This window comes from Lactuca virosa, chromosome 4 (genome assembly GCF_052849685.1).
Source record: "Lactuca virosa cultivar CGN04683 chromosome 4, Lactuca_virosa_CGN04683_v6, whole genome shotgun sequence".
Taxonomy (NCBI): Eukaryota; Viridiplantae; Streptophyta; class Magnoliopsida; order Asterales; family Asteraceae; genus Lactuca; species Lactuca virosa.
In genome coordinates, this window is record NC_136429.1 from 532,743,801 (window position 1) to 532,765,225 (window position 21,425).

General features: G+C 39.7%; 1 protein-coding gene across 1 annotated transcript; it reads right to left on the reverse strand.

Annotated features, from left to right (window-relative positions):
• Nucleotides 1–10,904: 10,904 nt before the first annotated feature.
• On the reverse strand, nt 10,905–12,857 carry LOC145109556 (trihelix transcription factor GT-4-like). The gene is made up of 5 exons (XM_079046738.1): nt 12,138–12,857; nt 11,843–11,881; nt 11,621–11,752; nt 11,318–11,542; nt 10,905–11,231 (listed from the first exon to the last, which is right to left on the reverse strand). Exons 1-5 carry the CDS (start codon nt 12,697–12,699, stop codon nt 11,014–11,016), a joined length of 1,176 nt encoding a protein of 391 aa, XP_078902864.1. The 5' UTR covers nt 12,700–12,857; the 3' UTR covers nt 10,905–11,013.
• Nucleotides 12,858–21,425: the final 8,568 nt, after the last annotated feature.

The following is a 21,425-nucleotide window of genomic DNA, read 5'->3' on the forward strand; positions in this document are numbered from 1 at the left end:
AGAAAAGCGGGTGAAGATCTATCCTTTTATTTGTTATTGTTCCGGCGTCGATGAAGCGCGCGGTATTGTGTATATGTGTGTGAAATTCTCATGAATAGCATGAGTGGCTGTCAGACGTTTTGGTTGTCAAGCAGCGGTTACAGACTCATGGTAGCAACTTGTTAGAAACATTATACTTTGTCGTTATACAAGTATTAATGTTAAGTATAAGTTTCCCCATACTTATACCTTAGGTTCAAATAATGTTTAGGTATATCACTTATTTGATAAGTAAACCTTTATACCTAATATATATACTAAATTTTGGAGAGTCAAAATGATACTTTGAAATTTATACTTTTGAACTTAAGAAAAAGTGTTATTATATAGAAGTAGGCTTTAGCTTGTGACATAATTTTATAAATAAACTCTATATTATTATACACATCCACCTGTTGTCATATAATTGTATTATGAGACGCAAGTTCTTTTAAGAACCTAAAAATTTGTGTGCATTTAAGAACTACTAATCTAATCATTGTTTTTCAAAATCAAAATATTTAGGTTCTCAAAATAACTCAACCCCGTATTATGATATATATATATATATATATATATATATATATATATATATATATATATATATATATATATAAAGTAAGTGTGTAAAGAATAAGTGGCTACTAAGAAATTAAGTACTATATGTTAATGCATAATTCCCCATGGTAAACAAGAAGTATGTTGCCTTCTATCATACATTACTGTTTCAGAAAACCAAATTAACTATCATGATATTTTCCACATGACTTGTATGTTGTATAAAAATTCAATTTTGATATAGAAAGTGTTCTAGATATCGGTTGTGGATGTATTTGCCATGGTTGCATCATATATTTGTTGGATTAGGTGTCTAAGCCCATAACTATAATCGGTATGTACTTGAATTGATAGCAGCACAGTCCTTTTGGGTTGCCCTCAACCTAGCAACTGGACAAGGAAATTATGAAAGGAGAGATATTAATTTATAAGATTAATAAATTAATATATATATATATATATATATATATATATATATATATATATATATATATAAATGATTTATTAATATGTTATTGGATTAATATATTAAGTAGAAATCATTATGTTTAATTAATTGTTAGCCAGAAATTAATCAGAATTGATTTTGGGGTTAAAAGAATTAATTATAAGGTGCAGGGACTAGTTTGCAATTATCTAATAGTTGAGTGGAAGGCTCTAGAACCCCCTTGGAAGAGGGTGGACGAAATCTTTAGGGGAAACCCTAATAATTTCGTCCATAGGGGATTGGATAAGGCCCTTGGGTTTGCTTAGGCCCTAAGCAAAGGATAACTAGGGTTTCCCTTAAACCCTAGATCCCTCAGCTATATAAGGAGCCTCCTGGTTCATGTTTTTGGTCACTCTTTCTTTTGAAGAAACCATAAGGCCGAGATTTTGCCTACTCCCTCTCCCCTCTCTCTTATACTTTCCTTCTTGCTAGTTTGGGTGTGATTCCATTAGAGGCATTACACTTGTGGTGCTAAAGCTTCCAAGAAGATCAAGATCAAGATCAAGAGGATTGTCAATTGTTTGCTATAACAATTGAAAGGTATGTAAACCCTAAACCCTAGTTTACTATTTTCGATAATAGCCTCTCTCCTCTAGGGTTCTTGTTTTGCAATTCAAAGTTGTATGTTCAATAGTTAAAACATAGATCCAAAGTAGGTTGCATGTGAACTTAGGAATTGTTTTCTAGTTTATTTGTTGTACCTAAAACCCATCAGTGGTATCAGAGCCATTGTTGTTTTAAATTGAATTGCTACAATTGTTGAATTGCAAATTAGGGTTTATAGCTATTAAACCCTAAAGGCCAATTTTTCGATTTCTAGGGTTTTGGATCAAAGGGTTTTTTCGAAAACCCTAGCCTCCAAAGAACCCTAATCGAAATTAGGGTTAGGGTTTTGAAAACCCTAGCCTCCTCCCTTATGAATTTCGAAATATGCTAAGAGGATAACTAGGGTTTCTTGTTTTTGGATAATTGTTACTTAATTAGATTAATTGGATAATTATCCTTACCCTATTTTTCGAAATTAGAGGGATAAGGATTAGGATTAAATTAATTGATTAATTTAATTAGATAATCCTTACAAGATTTAATAATTTGATTAATAGTTAATTAATAGATAAATATTAAATCTAGTTAATTGGTTTATTTAAATTTGAATTTAATAGCTTAAATTTCGAAATTTATATAAACCCTTGAAGTTTTAAAAAGTTTTAAAACACACCTTATATATATATTATAATTAAAGGTTTAATATTATATGTATAAGAATATGGTCAGTCAAATCGCTAGTATGCCTCATTCACGAAGCTAATCTATAAGGGTGTATAAGGAAACTGCCTATAAAATGGTAGTTGAATGGGTGTCCACTCTCACCCACCGCTTCCTTGATTAGTGGAGGGTCGTTAGCAGAACGGATTTGATAGGACAACTACTTCTCATTAAAAGTATAATGATATTAAAAGTACTAGAACATTATTTTCAAAAATCCCAACTCTAGTTACTTTAGGAAAAATGTGAAAAGTATGATAATCCATGAAATTGCACATTATACTTTATTGGTCGTTAGTGGAGCATGTGTGGTTAACCAGCACACTAAAAGGCACTAATAAAGAGTAGTAATGGGTATCTCATAATTGTCATTTTGATGGAGCGTGTGTGGTTTACCAGCACATCAATAGTGAATGATAAAGACAATGAGGTTACCAAGCACATTTGCATGGTTATTCACATCTTGTTTGTGATCCTCGGCATCCCAGTCACAAATAGAAGAGCATAATCTGAGATTAAAACATGCCATTGAATAGTTTCAATGTATCTCAAAAGAATTAGGAATTTCACTTCGTTTGTTTCGTTTAATGGTGGAATTGGTGAATCGTCATTCGCCTACCTTTATGAAATTTGCACTTGGATCTCGGCATCCCATTTCTGAGTTGTGAATCTTCATAGTTGGATCCTAACCTTGATATTATATCTTTGGGTTATTCTATTAAGGTATCTTGAAATCTAACTAAAACTTTCTTTCTTTTCAGATGTCTACTCCTGGAAACACTTCTACTTCATCCTCCTCCAACCAGAACTTCTCCTTGCTCAATATATGCTCCAAAGTCGTTATGGATGGCTCAAACTATAACGATTGGATGCGCAACATCAAGATGGCTCTTCGTTTCGAGAACAAAGAATATGTTCTTGAAAAGGAGCTCAAAGAGCTTGATGAGAATGAAGCTACTCCTGAAGATCTTGCTGCCTACAAGAAACATTACGATGATGCTACCAAAGTGGCATGCATCATGGTGGCAACTATGTCCCCCAAACTGCAGAGGTACTATGAGGACTACTGGCCTTTCGAGATGAACAAGGACCTTATGGAAAAGTACCATAAGCGAGCTCGTCAAGAAAAGTTCAAAGTAGTCAAGTCACTCATGGCTTGCAAGATGAAAGATGGGGAGTCGGTTGTGTCACATGTGCAAAGAATGCAACGCTACATAGAGCGTTTGGTCAAGCTCAATATTCACTTTGATGAGGAATTGGCCATTGACATGGTCTTGAACTCACTTCCTGAATGTTATGGTCAGTTTATTCTAACTTACCATTTGAACAATACTAAGCAGACCTTGGCCCAATTGCACAACTTGTTGCAGACAGCTGAGGCAGGGATGAAGGGTAAAAGTATACCCTCCACACCTACGAGTACCCCTGTTTTGGCTATTGGACAGGGAAAGGGGAAAAAGAGGAAAGGTCCTCCCAAGCAAAACTGGAAGAGCAAGGCTCAAGCTGGGTCATCTAGTAATGGCCCAAAGGCTAAGCCCAATGGTTCCACTCCCCATGTTTCTGATCCAAAAGAGGCAGTTTGCTTTTACTGCAACCAAAAGGGGCATTGGAAGAGATCTTGCCCACAATATCTGCAAGATATCAAGGATGGCAAAGTGAAGCCATCTTCGGCAGGTATTTACACTATTTCTGCTAATAACTCATTATCTTCTCGTTCATGGGTCCTTGATACAGGATGTGGTTTTCATATCTGTTCTGATTTGCAGGGTCTAAAGGAAAGTGAGGAGATAGAGCGAGGAAGGATAAACCTGATCATGGGAAACAGAAAGTCTTCACCAGTAACCAAGATCGGAGTTTATCAGCTTCTGCTTAGTAATGATGTTAGATTAGATTTAATAAATTGTTGCTATTCGTCTGAGATGACGAGAAACATTATTTCATTTCATGCATTGTTCAGACAAGGTTTTACATATTCTTTTAATGATTTGAATGGTTCAATTTCTGTTTATAAGAATGGTGTTTTTATGTTTGAAGCTTTGCCTTGTAATGGTGTGTATGAAACAGTGACTTGTGTTGATAGCCTAGGAAATAGTGTACTTAATATCGACTTGTCTAATAGTGTAGACAAGGCATGCTTGTGGCATTGTCGTCTTGGACACATTAACAAGAAACGCATAGCCAAACTCCAAAAGGATGGAGTGTTGGAATCATTTGACCTAAAGTCAGATGATATGTGTGAATCTTGTCTTTTGGGAAAGATGACAAAATCACCATTCATATGGTCTTGTGAAAGAGGTGAAGGTCTGTTAGATCTCATACACACAGATGTGTGTGGGCCCTTCAGATCAACTACAAGAGATGCTAATCGATTCTATGTGACTTTCACTGATGACTATAGCAGATATGGATATATCTACTTGATCAAGCATAAGTCAGAAACTTTTGAAAAGTTCAAAGAGTTTAAGCATGAAGTCGAAAATCAATTGGGCAGAAAGATAAAGATACTTAGATCCGATAGAGGCGGGGAGTATATGAACCAGTCACTTATAAGGAAGCAATGGCAGGCCCACACACATCTGGTGAGTGTGAAGTCGAAAACCAATCGATAACTCATTACCTCTTAGAAGATCCACTAGGGTGAGTGTGCCACCTGAGTTATATGGTTTTCGTATTACTTCAGATGGTGACACATTCATAAGTGACAGAACACTGGTAAACTTAGATGAACCAGTCACTTATAAGGAAGCAATGGCAGGCCCAGAGGCTTCCAAGTGGAAAGAGGCAATGGACAGCGAGATTAAGTCCATGTATGACAACCAAGTTTGGAATTTGGTTGATAGTGCACCAGGTCGTAAGACAGTTGGGTGCAAATGGATCTTCAAGAAGAAGACAGACATGGATGGAAATGTGCACACATTCAAGGCTCGACTGGTTGCAAAAGGTTTCACTCAAACCCCAGGGGTTGACTATGATGAGACCTTCTCGCCAGTGGCTAAGATTAAATCTATTAGGATATTGCTCGCCATAGCTGCCTTTCATGATTATGAAATCTAGCAGATGGATGTCAAAACTGCTTTCCTTAATGGGAAGTTGGCTGAAGATGTTTACATGAGTCAGCCAGAGGGTTTTGTTGATGCGAAGTTCCCCAATAGAGTGTGCAAGCTTGAGAAATCCATTTATGGATTGAAACAAGCATCTCGCAGTTGGAATCTTTGCTTCCATGAGAAAGTCAAAGAGTTTGGTTTCTCTAGAAGTGAAGATGAGTTCTGTGTGTATATCAACGCTAGTGGGAGTATAGTAAATTTTCTGGTGTTGTATGTCGATGACATATTACTCATTGGTAACGACGTTCCAACCTTGAAAGAAGTTAAGTCTTGGCTTGGAAAGTGTTTTGCCATGAAAGACCTTGGAGAAGCTGCCTATATTCTTGGGATTAGAATATTGAGAGATAGAAAGAAGAGACTAATTGGACTTAGTCAGAGCACATACTTGGATAAGGTACTAAAGAGGTTTAGTATGGAAAATTCCAAGAAGGGAGAGCTACCTATCCAGAGCAATACCAAATTGAGTAAGACTCAATGCCCGAGTACAAATGTTGAAATAGATGACATGAGTCGTGTACCTTATGCTTCCGCTGTCGGATCGATCATGTACGCTATGACATGTACTCGTCCTGATGTGGCATTTGCTTTGAGCATGGTCAGTTGCTATCAGGGAAACCCAGGTAGAGCTCATTGGATAGCAGTTAAGAATATACTCAAGTATTTGCGAAGGACAAAGGACTGGGTCCTTGTGCTTGGTGGCAGTGATACTTTGAGAGTAGATGGTTACAGTGATGCCAGCTTTCAGACGGATAGAGATAACTTCCGTTCTCAGTCGGGCTGGGTATTTTTAATGAATGGAGGAGCAGTTACTTGGAAGAGTTCCAAGCAAAATACGGTGGCTGATTCTACTTGTGAATCAGAGTACATAGCAGCAAGTGAAGCGTCGAAAGAAGCAGCTTGGTTGAGGAACTTCATCGGGGATCTCGGAGTTGTTCCAACCATCCAGAAGCCTATGGAACTGTTCTGCGATAATGAAGGAGCGGTTGCCTTGACAAAGGAACCGAGAGATCATGGTAAGACCAGACATATCGACAGAAAGTACCATTTCATCAGACATAGAGTTGAAGAAGGCCATCTTATAGTAAAGAGGGTGTCATCTGAAGATAACCCAGCAGATCCCCTCACAAAGGGTCTGAGTAGGGCTAAGCATATTCAGCATGCTCGGAGCATAGGACTGAAAGATGATATTAGTTTTAGTAGTTAGATTAGTTTTTGAAACTTGTAACAAAGTAAATGTAATTGACTTTTGGTGATTAAATAATAAAGTATTATTTATAAGTTTGGCTACTACCTTTTGTCAATTGTTTATTATTGTGTTTCATTTTTGCATGTTTTACTTCCTGGATAATGAGATTATTCAAACTCCACAGTCGCTCGTACTCTTGGAAGTAAGTAGTGAATTAAGACTGTCATGAATTGGATTGCAGATTGTCTAAGGATAGACATGGCAATATAATTGCTGCAATGTTCATGAGTACTCAGAAATTGAGATTTGAGTATTGGATAAACCCTCGCTCAGAGTATTACTTCATGGAATTCATCACGAGTAATACTGAGACGATAATATCTTATAATCTTGAAACAAAGATATATGAGTTGTAATTTACAAGTCGGTTATGCATTGGTGATGCGAAAACGCATCAGTAACTTGGTGTTATAAAACGTATTGTCTTGTATAATTTGATGAGTAAAAGATACAAGCATATGAGTCAACGTTTATTCGTTCCTTTTTCCCTAACAAGAAAAGCGATATCTGTGGGCCCCTCGATGATTTGGTGTTGACTTATGTGCTGGGCCCAGCCAGGACTAAATTGATGTGTTCAATTAGAAGTCCTACATCATCACAAATCAGGAATCGGGAAACATAGATTCTGGACAAAGAGATTGATTACATTCCATGTCTTATGTCTAGGGATATCTAGCAGAACGAAGGATTATATGATCACTTATCTTAGGACACGTAACTGACTGGGTCAGAGTTCGGCAGCAGCTTTTGGAAGCTACAATTTGCTGGTCAAATTTAGAAGGCATACTAGCAATTATAGTTACAGACTTATCCAAGTGGGAGACTGTTGGATTAGGTGTCTAAGCCCATAACTATAATCGGTATGTACTTGAATTGATAGCAGCACAGTCCTTTTGGGTTGCCCTCAACCTAGCAACTGGACAAGGAAATTATGAAAGGAGAGATATTAATTTATAAGATTAATAAATTAATATATATATATATATATATAAATGATTTATTAATATGTTATTGGATTAATATATTAATTAGAAATCATTATGTTTAATTAATTGTTAGCAAGAAATTAATCAGAATTGATTTTGGGATTAAAAGAATTAATTATAAGGTGCAGGGACTAGTTTGCAATTATCTAATAGTTGAGTGGAAGGCTCTAGAACCCCCTTGGAAGAGGGTGGACGAAATCTTTAGGGGAAACCCTAATAATTTCGTCCATAGGGGCTTGGATAAGGCCCTTGGGTTTGCTTAGGCCCTAAGCAAAGGATAACTAGGGTTTCCCTTAAACCCTAGATCCCTCAGCTATATAAGGAGCCTCCTGGTTCATGTTTTTGGTCACTCTTTCTTTTGAAGAAACCCTAAGGCCGAGATTTTGCATACTCCCTCTTCCCTCTCTCTCTCTTATACTTTCCTTCTTGCTAGTTTGGGTGTGATTCCATTAGAGGCATTACACTTGTGGTGCTAAAGCTTCCAAGAAGATCAAGATCAAGAGGATTGTCAATTGTTTGCTATAACAATTGAAAGGTATGTAAACCCTAAACCCTAGTTTACTATTTTCGATAATAGCCTCTCTCCTCTAGGGTTCTTGTTTTGCAATTCAAAGTTGTATGTTCAATAGTTAAAACATAGATCCAAAGTAGGTTGCATGTGAACTTAGGAATTGTTTTCTAGTTTATTTGTTGTACCTAAAACCCATCAATATTTTAGTTAGGTTTTTTCATTTTAAATTATTTCGATTTTGAAGCCATGAACTTGACTATAAATTAGAAGTTAAGATTCTTGATCATGTAGATGTAGTCTTTACTTGATAAAGTTGAGATCTTAAGATCCCATTAAGTGATTGATTTATTTTTTTATGATTAGTTATATATATTTGTTAGCTACGACCTATACATTTCATCCATATAGATTCAATGGAGCAGCTTGTGCACTTCAGTCACATGCATCCACTCATTCTTGTCTATCTACAATCGAACCACAACAATGAAACTTCTGATGAGGAAGATGAAGATGAAGGCGCACATGAAAACGATTTTGTGGTTAAAGATAACCATGTTGGACAATGCAACATGTGTAAGGAACATATCTATTCATTTCATTTGTGTTACTACTATTGCAAGGATTGTGACTACTCATTGCACAAATTTTGTGCAGAACTGCCTAACATCCTACGAAAGCACCCATTGCATCCTAACCATAATCTTACCTTGTCTAAAAGTTTTCAGGATTCCAATCCCGTTTATGATTTTGATCATGAATTGACATGTTGTATCTGTAATCTTAAGTGGAAGTACTTTTGTAATTACCATTGTTCCGTGTGCAAATTCAATATGGACATAACATGTGCTACTATATCTCAACACAATGGACCACCCAAGCCACCCTGATCACAAATTGGAGCGTATGTCCAAGAAGTTGGTATCTCGTGGCAATGCTTGTGGTCTTGAACATGAAGGGACCTTCTACCATTGTAATGTTTGTTCTTGGTTTTGGATCCATCAGGATCGTGCTTTGTTGCCTGCCAAGTTACTCATTCAACATCAAACTAATGGCACATTCACTCATTCTCATCCGCTTACCCGTGCCTATTCATTTCCCCAAATTGATAGAGAAAATAAGTTCTACCCCAACTATAGAGTCTGTAGCATGGGATTGTTTATTTGCTTTTGGATATACAAATGTGATAAATGTCAATACTATGTTCATTGTGATTGTGCAACTTCAAAGATACACCATGCTAAGACTTTACAAAGTTTCAAAGATGATGATCATCCTAATCTAGTTCATTGTCCATTTCCTTATGAAAGTTACAACCTCATAAAGCATCATATTTCCAGTCACAAAGAATTTACAATTAAAGAAAACCATGGCAAAATGCTTAATCATTTTAGTCATCAACACCAATTAGTTTTTTCAGACACTTAAATGTCCCTCGATAGCAAATCGGTTTTTCTTCACAACCCCATGAAGAAATTTCAACTATTATGTGATGGATGTGTGAAGCCAATCACAACAATGACATTGTATATGTGTTCCCAAGATATTCTACATTGTGATTATGTTCTTCATGAGTGGTGCGCCATGCTACCCTCAAATGTAAAACACCATCCCGGGCATCCAGAGCACACACTTTTTCTTCTATTAAAAACCCATATGACGTTCTCAACTGTGTATACTTGTCATGTTTGCTCTTTACAGTGCAACAGTTTTGCATATGTATGCATGAGGTGTAATTACTATGTAGATACAAATTCTGCATTCCTACCTAAAGAAATCACGCATGAAGCTCACCCAAGCCATCTCCTCTCAAGAATAAATATTTCACCCGATATAGGCCTGACAATCGTGTTGTGTTCTGGTTGGCGTGTCACGGGTTGGTGGGTTGGCGTGTCAAAATATGCCAACCCAAACACGACCAATTTAAATATACGGGTCACAAGTTGGTGGGTTTGGAACATAAACTCATATATGACCCGCCAACCCATTTATTTATACGGGTTCACAGGTTGGCGGGTTTGTAGGTCAGATTCCATAAATAAAATTAACAATTAAACATGAATAAATTCTTGATGGTTGATGCAAACATATCCGAATTTTAGATATTTAAGTCTTAAACATCCAAATTAAAATTAAAAACATTCATAGAAATATGTTAGAGACTTAGCCTTATAGGTTACGACTTACGACCTTAGGCCATTCACCACGAGTCAAAATGTCAAAACAATCAAATGGTCTATGAATCAATGGTATATATTATATAATACTTATTAAATATTAATACTTGATACATAAATACATTTAAAAATAAAATAAATTTTTTATTAGAAATATAAACGGGTTGGCGGGTCAACCCGTTTATTCTTTGAGAAACCCATATATGACCCGTTTAATAAACGGGTTGGTGGGTTGGCAGGTTAGCAGGTTGGCAGGTTGAAAAACTCAACTCAAACCCATTTATTTCGTGTCGTGTTGTGGGTCGTGTTGCGGGTCGTGTCGAGAATTGTCGGCCCTAATCCGATATGCCTAAAAAGTATCACGATGCATGTTGTCGTTACGTGATAGAATGCATCGCACAAGAAGAAGTAAGATGTCGAGAATAGAGAGGTTTTACCAATGTTGACGGCTTCGGAAGTATGAAGCTATATCAGTAAATAAAAAACAACGATGTGTGAATTGTGAAAAAAAATAATAATAACGTGGCAATAAATACTATTGGTAAAACAATAACTAAATAAATAATGACGTATTTTAATTGATTTGTTTGGTCAATTTTTACATGGAATATTTAGAATATTATTACATGATGATGCATTAAGAAATAAAGGAAATATCTAATTCTAGTCTCCTCCAAGGAGTCGGACCCCTTGGTAAACAGCACCAAGGCGTAAATCATCGACATTGTTAAAGCTTCTGTACCCATTTATCTCTCTTAATCCAGACAGACCACGCCCACTCAGAAACTCATGCAAATCCTCCTCTGTATAAAACGTCTTATCTTCAGTACGCACAGCTATTCTTTCAGACTCATCATAATGGCAGATTTTTATAGACACCCCTGTCATGTGCATCATCATTATCATCATCATCATCATCATATAACAAATAAGATAATAATAAATTTGCAGAGAGTAGAGTACCTACCTTCGTCTAGGTGGAGATTATAATTCCCTACAGGCATTGTCCTGTCTAGTGCACGAATCACACCATCTTCATCTTCCAACCAAAATGCCCGTTTTGACCTTATCCCAAACGCTGATTTTATTGCTTCTTTTATAGATTTTGCTGATCCATCTATACCAAATCTTCTAGTGTATTCTCCCCATTTCACTGTTATGATCCTCCCATAACAAGATTGACCTTCACCGCCTGCATCAAATATACAACAAATAGATTGGGCATTTTTAGGAGCTACTATTGGTGTGAAAGAAAGTTAAGGCTGCATACCATTCCCAGGGGTGTCTCTCCAGTTCCATGGGGGGACTCCATTTCCAGCAACTGCTTCTGCTGTAGTGATGGCAAGGGGATCTCCGTCATTATCCAAAGCTCTTTCAAGATTGACTGTTGATCGGCCATTAGCTGAACACCAAAACCAAATACTACAGTTTTTTATAATAATGAAATAAAAGAATACTAGTTTCATCTTCAAATCAACCGACAGAAATTTACCTTCCATGGGTCCAAACGGAATACTCCCATCATCTAGCCCTGTAAGCAGTCAAGCAACCATACTTTTAGTCATTTCTTTCACCCTAAGATGTGCAAGTATGCAGTGTTCAAGAATCAAGAATGTGCTTTTTGAACTTCAATGTGTATCAAAAATTGACAAGTAATAAGAATATTCTATAGACAGAGAGTGATAACAGGAGTAGAAGCATTTTGGGGGTAACGTCGTCTGGTGGTAGGCTCTTGCAGAATTCTCAAGCAATTTCATAAATGAAAGGCGGATAAGAGGAGGATCGACCTTTATCTGAGAATTGGATGAATGAATCGAGCTTGGATGAAGTAGGAGATGCGGCCTTATAAGTTCCATCTTTGGCCCTGTCTCTAATCAACTCCTCCAGATCCTTATAATACAGCATCTTAGTACTACCACTACTTCCTTTACTGTTTTTATGCTTCACCTTCTTGAACTCCTTGAGCAAATTCCTCCATTTATCGGTACACATAGTCGGCGAACGATCAAAACCCTTGTCCCTCATCTTCGACGAGATCTGTTCCCACAGATGTTTATTCGACTTCGAAGTGTTGAAAAACCGATCCACTTCACGACGGAGGCTGATCAGGATCCGAGTCTCTTCCTGTACCCAAGTCTCGGCTCTTTTCTTCGGAGCCCTCAATTCGTGATCTTCGCCACTACTGGTGTTATTGTTGTTGTCAGCCATAATCATCAGCTGTTGCTGTTGCTGTTGCTGGTGGTGGTTGTGTGGTGTCTGTTCTGGTTCAATTAGCATGTTCCTATCGCCTCCTCCGGCGACTTCCTTGTAGAAGTCGATTGAACGAGGTTTCTCAGATGAGAGATACATTGATGAAAGTAGCTTCCCGGAGAAAGAATCAAATTGTGCTGAGTGCTGACTATACCAGTTACTGCTAACCCTAATCACAAAATCGTCGATATGTATAGAGAAAGGTGCGGAAAGAACCGGCCGTGCCGCCGTGTGACGAAACAGATTTGACTCCTAATTTCTCAGACCCGTGTTAGTCACGTGACAACTGATTTGAGGTACACGTAGGCGTAAAATCTAGAGTAAACTACAGTTTTGGTCATGTGGTTTTCCCAAAATAACACTTTTGGTCCTGGGATTTAATCACGGGATTTAATCATGGGTGGTCCATACGGAGGAGGGTTTTGGTATCACTAATGGTTTCTAGGACCGTTACCGTTTAACAAACTTCTTTTAAGTACATATGGTATCACTGGTGGTTTTTAGGACCATTACCGTTTAACAAGCTTCTTTTAAGTATATATGAGATGATAAAAATGCCATTGTTTTTTTGAAAGATGTTATTTAAGAAATTATTTGCACCATCTCACTCCCAAAATGCTTCACTCTTAAATACCCTCTCTCCGACTACCAATCTCTTCACATTCCTTGTTCTCTTCAGGCATCACAAACCACCGATGATGCAACCATCGTCATTTTTTCCGATATGTGCTTCATTTATGACATTTAATTGTGGAATTTTTCAGTTCACGGCGCGGCCTTGAGGTGGTCACGATGTGATGTCTTAAGTGAAGGTTACATTGTGACATCTATTGTGCACGCAACGACCTAACTGATGGATGAAACCCTGATTTTTGGCCTTTGGACCCTATTAAAAGGCTCTAACCCCTAGGGTTTGCCTCATTTAGCATCCTCCACTCTTAGAAAACGTCCATCGCCCTAACCTTAACCATGTTGGTGCTTTGTGATCAAGCTCAATTGTGTGTTTTTTGGTGTGTTCTTAAGAAGAAGGTGACCTTTGGTGCAAGGAGTTGTTCCAACCAAGTTCCTTCACTCATTTCGTCTTCTGGACCTTGGAGAGGTATAAAGTCTCCAGTTGGTTCAGGAAAACGAAACCACCGAAGATTTAGATTTCGAAAATTTTGATTCAGTGGGTAGAATATGAAGATACTAATTATTTTGATTACACATACGGTCTTAAGGGTAGACTTGTTATTTCACAACATAAAATAGCCTCAAGGTAAGTCAATGTACACATCAACGAAAACTCTAACTTTCTCAATATTAAAGTACACATCATCAAAAGAAAACAAAATTGCATAACCCTTTCATTTTCTTGACAATAACATAAATGACATAATTTTATGAGTTTATACATTTATAATGCACGTGTAACACCCGTTGCCAGGTAATTTCCTCTTTCAATCCTTATGTTTTAAAAAGTTTGCATAAAAGTCCCTTACACGGGGCGTACAAAGGTGTACGTCAGACATAATTCAACATCTTTGGGAGGGTCAATATTTAAGTACGTTGGGCGTACATATGTGTACGTCGGGCGTACTCGTGGACCTTCTCATGACCAACCTCTATATACTCTTGGACCTTCCCATGACCAGCCTACATATCCTCCAAACCCTAAATCGAACCCTAGCTTGTATATGAGAGTTTTGAAGCTTGGAAAGTGATTATTGAGTGTTTTGTGTTAGAAGGAAGAACATTCAAGTGGTGGTGGTCTTGCTTAGCCTTACATGTTGGTACTTTTTGTCCCAAAGCTTTGATCTTTGTGAGTATGGAGTACTTCAGAGCTTTTAAGTCACCCTTTTATATATTTTAGGATGTCTAAAGTCATAAAAATGTTAACCTGGCCATTTCTTTTCTTCCATGCAATAGATATGGGGTTTTAATGAAGTAGATGGTTAGGGTTTTTGGGTTTTAGGTCCTTAGCCATGTAAAGGCTTAAAGTCAGAGACTTTATGGATTAAGACGTTCTTTACGGGCTAGATCTGAGTTTTTAATGGATGTCTTTATGGATTAAGACGTTTTAAGGGGTTGCGTAGCTAGGTTCGAGCCCGTCCCGCCTACCTTACGCTCTACGCCTCGCATAGAGTGAGTACGCTGAGCGTACTAGTCATGGCTTAACGTTGACTTTCGTTGACTTTGACCACTCGTGTCTTAGATGGATCGTGAGGGGTTTTGTAAGGGAAAAATAATCTTTTACTCCAAGTGTGGACTAGACTTGTCTTAGGTTTAGTAGTGTGTGTGGAAAATACATTAATTATTAATTAAGGTTAATTGGTGTATTTAATTAGGCGGAGTCTAGTTCCGGTCGTTCGGGTGTGAGTTCTATCAGTCATCGGTACTAGGTGAGTCTCCTCACTTATTCTTACTTGTGTGGTAGAATAGTTGTGTGTGTGTATATACATACATACATACATACATACATACATATATATATATATATATATATATATATATATATATATATATATATATATATATAGAGAGAGAGAGAGAGAGAGAGCTAGGTTCAAGTATTCTAACTAATTATTGTGCGGATGTGTGGACAATGTTATTCTATGAGAATTACTAAGAAAATAAGTTGTTTAGCAATGCGAATACGTTCAACCTTACAAAAATATCGTCATAGAATAACATTCTCGCTAATTATTATTTATTTTTGTTCTCACACATCGTTTTTCACTCATTTTCATTCTGACAGAATACAACTCAATAAACATTCTGACAACATTTTGACAGAAATGAGAATAATAATAATAATAAGTGTATAATAACCTTATACTATAGACGATTTAATTAGTGAGAATGTGTGTTAATGATAATAGTTATGTAAGATTGAACGTATTTATATTATCAAACAACATATTTTCTTTATCATTCTCAAAGAATAGCATTGTCCATACGTCCGCACAATAATTAGTTAGAATAGAATAACCTAAGCCTATATATATATATATATATATATATATATATATATATATATATATATATATATATATGATGACCGGCTGGGTCTAAGTGCTATTACTGTGTTTGTGTTTGCTTCAAATGTGCTGAGACTTCGGGTAGTCCCCTAGGTTGTTGATTACCCACAAGGCGTTCTGGTTGCCCACTGAGACTTCGGGTAATCTCCAGGGTTGCTGATAACCCATAGTTGGTTATTTTTTGTTGTGTTGTATGTGGTATTTTGGGGAACTCACTAAGCTTTGTGCTTATAGTTGTTGATTAAATGTGTTTCAACTGCTTTTGAGGATCGCGGGAAAGCGAAGGTTTGATTGTACACATTCGCTGGAAGATTATGTTACTAGATATTTTTGGAACACTCTGATGTTTGATGTGGAATTTTATTTGACATTATGACTTTTCTTGAGACGGTTTTTATGAAAGCTGTTTTTATATGGAATTAAAAATGAAAATTTTGGTTTGAAAATTTGGATGTTACAATTTGGTATCAGGACCCTGGTTTGAGGAATTTGGATGAACTCTAGGGGAATTCCAAACTCAAACTAAAGATCTGAGGATTTTTTTTATAAAAACTTTTCAAAAAAGAAACGAAGGATTCCAAGGGATAAAAGTCGGTGAAGTAGTGTGTACAATCAATCAGAGCTCTAGCGGTAGTTTCCCAAAATATCTCTATTATTCTATGAGTAGTTTTGTAACACCGTGAAAATTACAACCAATTTAAACTTTTCAAAAACAACCCATATTCATAAAGTTATTACAAAAAGGTTTTCAATTCATTTATTATCAGAGTATCCCAGAAACATCAACATAAAACTGAGGAGCGGTACGATCACGCCTTCGCCTTGCCACGATCTCCTGAAGTACCTGAAACAATACACTGAAACTGTAAGCCCGAAAGCTTAGTGAGTTACCCCCAAAATACCAACCACAATACCATACACATATCATATCATATCAAAACACAGAACAGCCATGCATATCGAGTCTACAGTATGACTGGTCCGCCTGCACCAGGCCTTCAGTCCACCCTGTCCACTCTCTCTCCGAGTCTACAGTATGACTGGTCCGCCCACACCGACCTTCAGTCTGTCTGGTCCACTCTCCGAGCCTCGGCACGTCTGGTCCGCCCTCTTGGGGCCTTCAGCCTATTCGGACCGCTCGCCGGGCCTTCGGTCTAACCGGTCCGCCCTGGGTATGTTGGCCTACAACACAAAGCAGGACCCGACTCAACCGAACCCCAGTCCAACAACCATGTGCACATAAACATATGATCATATAGCAATTCACATCTAATCAACCGATCTAGCAGATCACATAACATAGCAACGATCCTAACCAGGATACCGACCTAACTGGTCACTAACATAGCATCATCCTATATACCAGGATACCGACCTTAACCAGATCACTAACATAGCATGCAACCATCCTAATTACCAGGATGCAGATCTAACATAACAATAACATATCATACAAATACCCGGATTCCCATCCGATAAAAGGGCCGGCCTTGGTGTCTTAGACCCTGTTGATATAGTGTGGATAACTCACCTGCCACTGCCAATTGAAGAAATGAGGTCAAACTGCTTCGACCACCAGCACGAACTCCTCCTATGAACATTACCAAATAACAATTCCATAAATACCAATAATTACCAAAATACCCTTGGAAGTCAACTGGTCAACCCTTGGTCCAAGTCAAAGTCCTCAGTCAAAGTCAACCTTCTTGGTTGACCCTACTCGCCGAGTCAACCCGTCGATCCATCGAGTTCCTTTACTCAGAACTTCCATCACACGACTCAACTCGCCGAGTCGCCCCAAGATTCGTCGAGTCCACCGATCACCAAGTCCCATCCTGCTCAACTCACCGAGTCGTCCCTCGACTCACCGATTCACGGCTTAACCAGAAAAGGTTAGGGTTCCACGACCAGAATCGCCGAGTCCAAGAACAGACTCGCCGAGTCCAAGGCAATCTTCAACAGACTCGCCGAGTTGTTCTTCCAACTCGCCGAGTTCACACGTGACATCTTCATTCAGACGATCTCAGGCCATTCCATTGCTTCCAATACATAGATCTGGACTCCTAGGGCCAGATTCACACGTAAAGTTTCCAACTTTACGTGCATGCAAGGCTCAACAAGCCCCAAACAAGCTAAAATGAAGGTTTAAGGCAAAGGCACTCTCAATCAAACCCCAAGGCTATCACTTTCCAGATTCATGAGTCAAGACAAGCATAGATCTGAAGTAGCAACCTCAGATCTGGACCTAATACTCAAAAGGGACTCCTTATATGACAATTAAGTCGTAAAACTTCATCCAAGAACAATCCATTCACCACAAGGTCAAGGTAACAGCTTGTTGCCTTCAATATGACGCCAATAAGCAAGGAAATCAGATCCCCTTCACTCCTATATGATCCCTCCAACTTGTGCTTCAAGTATCCTTCTTCTCCAAACTCCAAAAACACACCTAATCTCTTTTCTCTCACAATATAGGGCTTGAGAACGATGGAAGAGGCTTCTGGACGTTAAAGGGGTGCTAAGGAGGCTGGGGTGGGGGCTTAAGGTCTCTTATATAGGGTGCAAACCCTGAAAATTAGGGTTTCTTATTCCAGCACGGACTCGTCGAGTCCAGCCACCGACTCGGCGAGTGCGGTCACTTAACATGTGCCCGACACACGCTCCGACTCGGCGAGTCACAGCTCCAACTCGCCGAGTTCATCTTTTCCAATCTACACTTTACTCCCCTGAACTCTTGCTCATGAACTTGGGATGTTACAATTCTCCCCCACTTAAATTAGGCTTCGTCCTCGAAGCCTGCTGCAGCACACAATTCCAGATAATACTCCCACAACGCAGCTTCTGATCTCAACCGACCCTGGTTTCTTTCCAACACAGCTATCAAATTTCTATAAAATCCAACTCTTCCCTTACAGAGTTATGACAACTGCTTCAAGCCGACCACCGGCTTCTTTTTCTGATAACCACGCTTATCAATCAATGATCACCCGATGATACTTCCATCATTCCAAATCACACAATCACTTGTCTCTTATAAAGCTAAATATCACCATGAACCACCGGGTCCTGACCCGGTACCAAATTGCTATCCCTTCCCTCAACTGGCGTTACTTCTCTCGAAATCACTGCTGGGACTCATCCCGCTTCTTTTCTGAATCCAACTCTTTCCTTCCCTTGCTGTCAAGATGTTACATCCTGCAGCTCTTGAGCAGCTCCCATGAGCTCCCACCTTCACTTCGTACTCATATCGTACCTAATCCAAAAATCCTCGGGTTGGAAAAACCCGACACACTGGCGATACATCCAGACATCTCCAGGATGAATTACCACTACGTACATAACTTTCCGATCACAACCACACTAATAATCCAAGGATCCATCCTTGCATCCCTTCCGAACCCCTCTGATTCAACACTACCTGTGATCATTCCACAACCTAAACGGACACCCAACCAGGATGTGCTTCCATACCACTGGCACAATCACCATGCTCAACAACCATAACTGAGATACTTTCAATCACCCATTCACACTACTGCTTTCACTTCCGTGAACCAACACTCCCTCTCGGAGTCACATACCTTTCCCTTCCTTATTCAAGGAAGTCTACTTGGCCACTTTGTTACTTCCACAAGTCCCACGGTGCTCACACCCCACTCTACACTATTTCCTTGTAGAGTAACCGCTATTCCATGCATCACACATGCTTTGAATCTGCTTGCAAGGACTCTCGGGTCCATGCACTGCCTCTCACTAACATGATCAATACCCGGGGCCAGACCTACTGTTTGCTATTTCATCGCAACATACTCAATCCATCTCCTCATATAGATCTAACAACACATACAGAATCTTCAGCATGACTGGACCGCCTTACCAGGCCTTCAGCCTGTCAGGACCGTTCCCCGAGCCTTCGGTCTGACTGGTACGCCCATCGGCCTTCAGTATATCCGGACCACTCAAACTATCATACATCATCCCGAACTATCCTTCATGGGAATCTCTCCCGTACATACTGTTCTAGCCCTCTAGGGGTTCCGAACTCTAACTTCGTTCCATATACTCATATCCCGGCCTAATCCTAGGCCTCACCACAACCATTCACCTTTCCCGAAAACCTTAGTCTGTACCCCGCTCCATATGTCTGTCACTTGCTCATACCAGCCCACACTCTTGGCGGCCTGAAACACTGCTGAATCCCAACAGCTAACCAACCTTTAATGCTTATCGATTCTCCTGAGAATTTTCCAATTCTCCCCACTTAGAATACCGACTTCCAACCACCGGTGACTTAACCGGCATGAATCAAACACCCTTACTCAACATGTCCTTTATCCATGAACTGACTTTCTCTGAAACGAGCAATTTCCACGAAATCACTTCCCGGCATCACACCTCACGAAATCTAAGGGAGTTCGACTCTCCGCTGAACACTTCTCAGTTTCGCAATCGCTATACCCGACAACAAGACCTTACAACCGAATTCCGACCATCAATCCCTCTGGATGATAACCAACTACGACTCCCAATACAAAAACCCTCAATCATACAATAAACCAGGCAAAAGGACGAACAAATACAATATCATAAATCATGCGATCAAGACTAGCAGATATACAATACGCCACAATAACCACAAGATAACAAGATAACAAAATGGAAACATACCCGCAGCTGCATCTGGCTCTGCCCTGACCTCCCCTGCAGTAAGCTGAAAAGCTCGACCCTGAGCCCTCGGAGGCTCCGCTCCACCCTGGCACCCGCCAGTAATCCTCAAAGTGGCCGGTGCTGATGCCTGCACCGGTCTGGCCACCAACTGTGGACAGTTGGCCCTCATGTGACCAACCTGATGACAATGATAACAAATCCTCATATTCTGAACCGGGGCTGACTGACGACAATCCCTCGCATAATGCCCCTCTCTCCCGCACTTGCGGCACGCACCACCGGACCTACAAACTCCGGTATGACCCTTCCCACACTTCTCACAAGTGCGGCCGCTCTGAACTCCCAACCTGGAATCAATGGTCTTAGACTGTTTTGGCGCCGGCTGTGACTGCACCGGGGACTGCCTCTACTCACGCAACTGTAGCTCAATCTCCAACTCACGCCGCCGAGCGGCCTCCTACAACTCCAGCAAGGTCTTGTACCTCTGCGTAGACACAAACTGCCTGATATCCCTCTTGAGCATACTCAGATATCGGGACATCCGAGCCTGCTCTGAAGCAAACTCCGGGCAAAACATCGCCCTCTCAGTGAACATCCTGGTGATCTCCGTCACCGACTCCGAATCCTGCTTCAGTTCCAAGAACTCCTGAGCCAACCTCTCCCTCTCAACCCGTGGAACATAACGGGTACTGAACATCTCCTGGAACTGATCCCATGTAACCGCAGCCCGCTGCGCATCAGAATAAGATCCCGTGGTCAACCTCCACCAATCCTTCGCCCCAAGCCTCAAAAGGTTCAGAGCACACCTCACCCTCTGATCCGCGGGGCATGAACACGTGAAGAAACAACCCTCCACGTCTGACAACCATCTCATAGCAATGATCGGATCCTGAACTCCATCAAAAGTAGGGGGCTTCGTATTATCGAAGTCCCGATACTGAAAACCCCTACCGGCTCCTCCTCCTGCCGCTACAGCTGCCGCTGCAGCCGACTATGCAAGAGCTGCATAGCGCTCATCGAAATACTCCGCCATCGCGGTCTTGATCGACCCAAATATCTCTGACATCTCAGCCCTGAACATAGCAACAACCTCATCATGCAGGATTCCACGAATCCTGGCATCCAACTCATCCGAAC

Excerpts from the sequence above, each read along its gene's own strand:
- LOC145109556 (XM_079046738.1), bottom strand. The coding sequence starts at position 12,699 with ATGTATCTCTCATCTGAGAAACCTCGTTCAATCGACTTCTACAAGGAA. Across the intron at positions 11,882-12,137 it reads CATCCAATTCTCAGATAAAG|GGCTAGATGATGGGAGTATT; the intron begins GTCGATCCTCCT and ends GACTGCTTACAG. Across the intron at positions 11,232-11,317 it reads TAATCTCCACCTAGACGAAG|GGGTGTCTATAAAAATCTGC; the intron begins GTAGGTACTCTA and ends TGCACATGACAG.